Here is a 6,452-nt window from a genome sequence, read left to right on the forward strand (position 1 = left end):
GGTCATACGTGTGGGCTGGGAAGGAAAGGCACAGCGGGAGGTGGACGGCTGAGAGGCTTTCAACAATCTGGGAGGGCTGCGCGGAGGAGGGGACATCCATCCCATCAAACTTACTGCTTGAGGAGCTTTTGATCGAGGGCATTAAGGCACAGGGCAGGGGGAGGCTGCACTGGAGCTCAAATGTCCCACTCAACACCGATGTTCAGAGTCTCTTCCACAGCCCACGGAGGGCAAAGGTGCCGGGGTCCCTCCCCAGGAGTGCCAGTGTTGCCCACATTTGGGCTGGGTCTTGCCTAACACATGGGGCGACACCAAACCTAACTCGGGACTCCACACCCCCTTCTCCAGGGACACGCAGTTAGCACCCTGCTGTGCCGGCAGTCCCAGGGAGGGTCACCTCCCCTTTCCAGGCTGTGATGTGATTCCGACCCACCCGTGCTATCTTTAACCTGAGGCTGGGACGCTCTGCTCCCCTCCCTGTAAACACTGCTCGGATGACACCCCTGGAATCCTGGGGGGGGGGGGGGGGTGACGAGTGTGGCCCAAGTGTCTGGGGAGGAGCTGTAGTCCCAGAGGCAAGAGACACCCCTGCGTGAACTCACCTGCTCCCTTGACACGTGGGCGCCGAGGCCATGGCAGTGACCCCACACAGCCACGGGGCTCCGGAAGGTCTGATAGGCGAGTACCGAGCACCGAGCAATGAGCAGAACTAAGGTGCCAAATTCGGCTTCGTGGAGGCAGGCAGTGGCTCCCACTGGTGGGGGCGCCGCGTGCTTTCTCGACCTTGGGCTTCAGCCTCAATCCTGAGCTCCCGGACACGGGGCCTAGACAGTTGCCCCCACCCCCTGCCAGTGACTTAACACTTCCCGCCGGCTGAGCGGCTTCAGGCAGCCTGCTCTCTCTCCCACTTTACACAACCCACCTTCACTCGGCCTACTGGGGACGTGGGCTCCCCCTATAACCCTCACAAGCTGACAGGGGAAGCAGCGATGAGCTCACCTCACCCCTAGGCCCCCTGAGACTGGCCGGAGCCAGGGAAGCTGGGACCCCGGCCTGCACTCCCTCGCCTGCCACCTGGGGACCCCCTCCCCCCAGCCCCCGGAACCGGAACCACATCGTCTGCAACCGTTTGGAGCAGTGGGATCACCTCTCACCTGACACCCGAGCCGGGCCGTTTTTAAGATGGCCTCCGTGGCCTGGGGGCGAAAGTCGCACTTCTCAGGTCTGAGCTCGGAAAGAAAGTGTTTAGCCCCGATCAGCTTTCCTCTCGGGCGAGGCTTCTCACACCCCAGTGGCCGGTTTCCCCCACTTGCAAAACGGCAAGAAGAACACCTACTTCAGGAGGCCAGGGTGGCTCAGTCGGTTAAGCTTCCGGCTTCCGCTCAGGTCATGATCTCGCGGTCCATGGGTTCAAGTCCCGTGTCAGGCTCTGTGCTGTCAGCGCAGAGCCTGGAGCTGCTTAGGATTCTGTGTCTCCCTCTCTCTGCCCCTCCCCTGCTTCTTCTCTCTCTCTCTCTCTCTCTCTCTCTCAAAAATAAATGTAAAAAAGACACACACAAAAAAACACACCTACTGTACAGGGCTGCTGTGAGCAGCGATTCAGGTGGCCCATGGAAGCACGTGGAATGGTGCCTGGCATCCAACAAGGGCCCAATAAATGCTTGGGCCGGTGTTGTGTCCCGAGACTACTCTGGAGCACCTGCTGATTCAACACCCACTCCTCCCAGGCCACCGTGTGTTCCCATTACAGCGGAGCGGGTGCTGTTAGTGGTCGGACCCCCGTGAAACCAGGAGCCGGAGAAGCAGCCTGGCCTTCCCCACTGTCGTGCGAGGGGACGACACGGAATAATCAGCCTCGATCGGGCCGGTGCAATCCTGACCCGAGGGGGCCTGCACCGTGCCTGGCGCACAGGGGGCAGCGGGACCTACTCAGCGCGCCAGACCAGGGAGCAGTGCTCTCACTGTGCTACCGTACGGAGACCTGCAACCACACGATGGAGCCGGCAGGAGAAAGAAGAGGGACCAGATTTTCCTCCCCGACCGGACCGGAACCGCAGAGCTACCGAGTTCGGCCTCTTGGGCGCTCCCCCCGCTGCCCCAGCCCTCCCTCGCCTTCCGGGAGAGCCAAGCCACCTCTTTGGAGCCTTCCCTACCGCAAAGCTGGGGTTTGGGAGAAGTCAGCGGTTTCCCTCCTTTTCCACGGGCAGAAACACGCCACTTCCCAGGAAAATCTCACACAAGGTCCCAGGACACAGACAGAAACTGCCCCAGTGAGATGGTGGCCCGGGGGCTGGGCTCTGCGAGCCCCCACACCACGACCTTTGCGCTGGGCGGCACCCTCTCCCCGCCTTCGCCTTCTTCCCGCCCACCCGGGGAGGGAGCCGTCCATCCCCCCACCACCCCGTACCCCCACGGCTGTCTTTTAAATGACTCGGGCACCAGCGCGGAGACGCACGATTTAAACTGCCTCATTGCTTTATTCCGTGCTTTGAAGGGACAGGGACACTTTCCCGCCTCGACGGAAGGTAAAACCCGGCCTTGCCAATAAATAACGTCCTAACTAACACTGCAAATGCAAACGGGGCCCGGGGGCCCGCTGTGGCTTCTCGTGGCTTCTCGAGGCCTCCGTGCAGCTGCGAGAGGAGGCCGGGGGGGGGGGGGGGGGGGAGACACCCTCTCCAGGCGGGGCCCCGCCTCCTGAGCCCGGGAGGCCGCTTCGTCCTCTGCCACCTGCCACGGCTCAACGCCACCGGCCCGCCGCTGCCGGGGGCGTGGGCGGCACCGCTGCGCTTGGCGCATGCGCGCCCTGAGTGGTGGGAAACCGAGATTTCTCATCACCTCACTGGCAACTTGGGGACATTCGCCGCCTCCTCCAGCTCAGTTAACAGCGAGTGGGGACCTGGCTCAGGAACACCTGCGTTCAGGCTTCCAAGCAGCTAAAAAAAAAAAAAAAAAAAAAAGCCTAGAGCCGCGGGGCTGCGCACAGCCACACTGCGCATGCGCGCGGGGCCCGGGAGGCTGAGGCGACTGCGCTTCCTGGGACTCAGAAACCGAGCCCCCGATCCGCTCCGACCGCGCGGGTCCTTGCCGGGTCGGGGAGTGACGGCCCCGCCAGCTCCTTCGGCGCCTGGCCCGATCCGCGCTTGGAAAACGCCCCTCTCTGTGATTTGAGTGGAAAGTTGCGGGAGGCCCAAGTAGAAGGCAAGCAGGGAAGTTCTAGAAAATGGACGGTCGCCTCGCTTTAGGGACCGCCACCAAATCCTCCACGCCGCCGAGCTCACCCCTGGTAGACAGCCTCGCCGCCTCGGCCACGGCCAAAACCTCCCTGTGTGACGTCAGCTCATTCCGTGTGACCAAAAATTCTCAGGAAAAGAAAAAATACGGCAGCACAACTTCTGGCCTCCCGCGCCACGCCTGTAACCTGCCCGCTCACTAAGAAACGCAACACCACACCAACGAAAGCCATGCGAGGGGCAGGCCGCCCGGGCAGGGAGCCCTGCCCACGGCCCGTGGTGAGGGCAGGGGGCAGGGAGCAGGGCGCGGGCGGGCTGCAGAACTGAGAGCCGGCCTGCTTCTCCGACCTGCCACCTGGGAGCGCCCCCCTCCCCCGTCCTCACACTGCACTCGGCCGCGGGGCGGGGGGCGTAAAAGCAGGGACCCGATCCTCAGCTTCTTCCCGGTTCTCTCGGAAAAGAAGGCAAAAGCTTCGATCCCTCTGCCTCGAGGCAAGAAGGCAAAAGTCCTCCGAGACCCGGGCAGATGGGATGCGTGGACGCGCGTGCAACCTCCCCCGATCAAAGACAGGCTCGCGGGCTCCCGGAGAGGGCCAGTTCCTCGAGCGCCTGATGCGGACGGCTTCGAGCACCAACGACTTGCTGATTCCTTTCCCCTCTCCGCAGAGCGGAGGGGACAGGGGCTCCGGAGCCTGGAGAGCCCTTCTGTTTCCCGCTGCCTAAGGGCTCGGGGGAGGGGGGGAGGCGGGGCGACGAGCGTGGGCCCCACTCTTCCCGGTGGTTTCTCGGCTCTCAGGACCCCGTCAGTGCAGCTCGATGAAAGCCTCCAGCTCCTCGGGGATGAAGCCCTTGTAGGGGATCTTGTTTTTGTCCAGGGCGCGGGCCGCAAGGCACTGCAGGGTCACATAGTTGAAGGGCTGAATGGTGCTCTTGGCCAGCAGCTTTTCATCCAGCAGCTCGTAAGCGGTCTTCTTGAAGGCATTGGTGGCATCCATGTGGGCGCCCGCTTCGATCAGGGCGTTCATGATCCCGGGGCAGTTGTTCTGGGCCGCTATGTGCAGCGGGGTGTTGTTGTCAAAGTCCCGGCTGTCCGGGTCCGCCCCGCAGTCAAGCAGCACCTTGACCACCTGGGGAGAGGGGAACCGGCCCACCGGGTAGCGGCCGACGTTTGTGGTGTCCTTGTCCACTGCCATGTGCAGAGGGGTGAAGCCGTTCTTGCCCCGGGGGGCGCACTTCAGCAGCCGGTACACGGTCTGGTGCTTCAGGTGCTCCTGGTCCGGCGTGCACTCCACCTTCTCCAGCAGGTACAGCAGGTGGAGGATGATGGCCAAGGCCTTGGTGAACTGGGCCGAGTCCCCGGGCTCCTTGGGCAGCTGCAGGGCCCGCTCCACCTCCCGCACTCCTTTGCAGAGCACGCCCATGAGGTCCGCAAAGCCGATCTGCGCGCCCGGGCTGCCCTTGGCCGCCCGGTCCTGGAGCACGTAGGAGAAGAGTTCGGCGAAGGAGAGGAAGCTGCTGGCGGTCATGGGGCTCAGGGGCTCCAGGTTGTTCTGCTGCATGTCCAGGGCGTACTTCCACAAGCGGATGCAGCGCTCGAAATTGCCCGAGTCGGCGTAGACCGCCCCCCGGTAGCGGATGTAGTAGGACGTGTCCGGGTGGGCCGGCCCCAGGATGCGCTCCCGGACCAACAGGGCCTGCGTGCGCATCTCATCCGGGTCGGTTATGAGCGCTTCCAGCTCCTCGGTGGTGGTCACCTCCCTGGAATAGTCATAGGCCAGCACCAGCTGCGGGGGCTCCGGTTTGGGCAGATACGCGCCGCCCTGGTGCCGCAGCTCCATGGCCCGTCTCCAGTGCTTCAGGGCCCCGAGCAGGTCCCGCTTCTTATCCACGTAGGTGGCTCCCAGCAACTCGAGGGCTTCCACGGCGGCCTCCCGGCTCGTGGGGCAGCAGCTCTCGTACGCGTCACCGAGCGCGTCCTCCGGGGAGGAGCCGCGGCCGCGGGGCCCCGGGGGCGGCACGCATGCCGGGCCGGCGGAGGGGCCCCCCTCCCCAGCAGGCTGCTCCTGGATGAGGTACTCCACGATGTTGGTGTGGCCCGTGACGCTGGCCGCCAGCAGCGGGGTCATGCCGTAGCCGTCGCGCTCCATGCGGGCGTGGCAGCCGAGCAGCAGCTGCAGGATCTCCAGGCTGCCGGACTCGGCGCAGTCGTGCAGGGCCGTGTTGCCCTTGGCGCTGCGCCGGTTCACTTGGGCGCCCTGCTCCAGCAGGTAGCGGGCGATCTCGCGGTGGCCCTTGTAACAGGAGATCATGAGGCACGTGTGGCCGTGCCGGTTGGCCACCTCCAGGTCGGCCTGGTGCTCGCCCACCAGGTAGCGCACCACCTCCAGGTGCCCGTCGAAGCAGGCGGCGCGCAGCGGCGTCGAGTTGGTGCGCGTCGTGCGGTTCACCGACGCCCCGCGGCGCAGCAGGCTGCGCACCACGTCCAGGTGGCCGGCGGCCGAGGCGGCCCACAGCGGCGGCGCGCCCTCGATGGTCTCGCCGTCGAAGTGCACCGAGCCGCCCGCCTCCACGCTCGCGCCGCACCGGTCCACCAGGTACTCGACCACGTCCAGGTGGCCGTAGCGGGCGGCGATGAGCAGCGGCGTCCCCCCGCCGGCCACCTCACCCGTCAGCTCGTCCAGCTCCTCCCGGCTCCGGCCGCTGAGCAGCTTCTGAAGCAGCTGCAGCTTGCCGTCGCGGGCGGCGTTGTACACGGCGGTGCGGAGGTCCATGGCGCGGGCTTCCGCCAGGCCATGGGCCGGCCGCCGGCCGCCGGGGGACGCGGAGGGCGCGGGCTAACGCCCGGAGGGGCGGGCGGCAACCTTCACCGTCTCCCCCGCCGCCATCTTAGGGGCTTCTCCGGCGGAACAAAATGGCTGCCGCGTCCTGGCGCTCCGCGGGCTCGGGGGGAGGGGGGGGGGGCGCGCGCAGGGAAATGTAGTCCTGGGAGCCGGCCTCCCCCTCAAGACAGACGAGGGACGTAGAGGGTCAAGACTACCGCTCCTAGGAGGACGCGGGCCAGCAGAGGGGACCTGGGAGCACGGTGCATGGTGGGGATTGTGGTTCCGAGCGCAGAGGGTTGAGGCGGAACCTGGCCGGGCGTGGACTACAATTCCCGTCGCGCAATGCTATCCCCATGACTTCTGGGAACCCGGGCAAGTCTGACTACGTACTTCCTGT

The 6,452-nt window shown here is 65.4% G+C and overlaps 1 protein-coding gene across 1 annotated transcript; it reads right to left on the reverse strand.

Annotated features, from left to right (window-relative positions):
- Positions 1-2,452: 2,452 nt before the first annotated feature.
- On the reverse strand, positions 2,453-6,155 carry FEM1A (fem-1 homolog A). The gene has a single exon (XM_058728369.1). The coding sequence runs from the start codon at positions 6,002-6,004 to the stop codon at positions 4,037-4,039; it is 1,968 nt and encodes a 655-aa protein (XP_058584352.1). The 5' UTR covers positions 6,005-6,155; the 3' UTR covers positions 2,453-4,036.
- Positions 6,156-6,452: the final 297 nt, after the last annotated feature.

The sequence above is a fragment of the Neofelis nebulosa genome, chromosome 4 (assembly GCF_028018385.1).
Source record: "Neofelis nebulosa isolate mNeoNeb1 chromosome 4, mNeoNeb1.pri, whole genome shotgun sequence".
Taxonomy (NCBI): domain Eukaryota; kingdom Metazoa; phylum Chordata; class Mammalia; order Carnivora; family Felidae; genus Neofelis; species Neofelis nebulosa.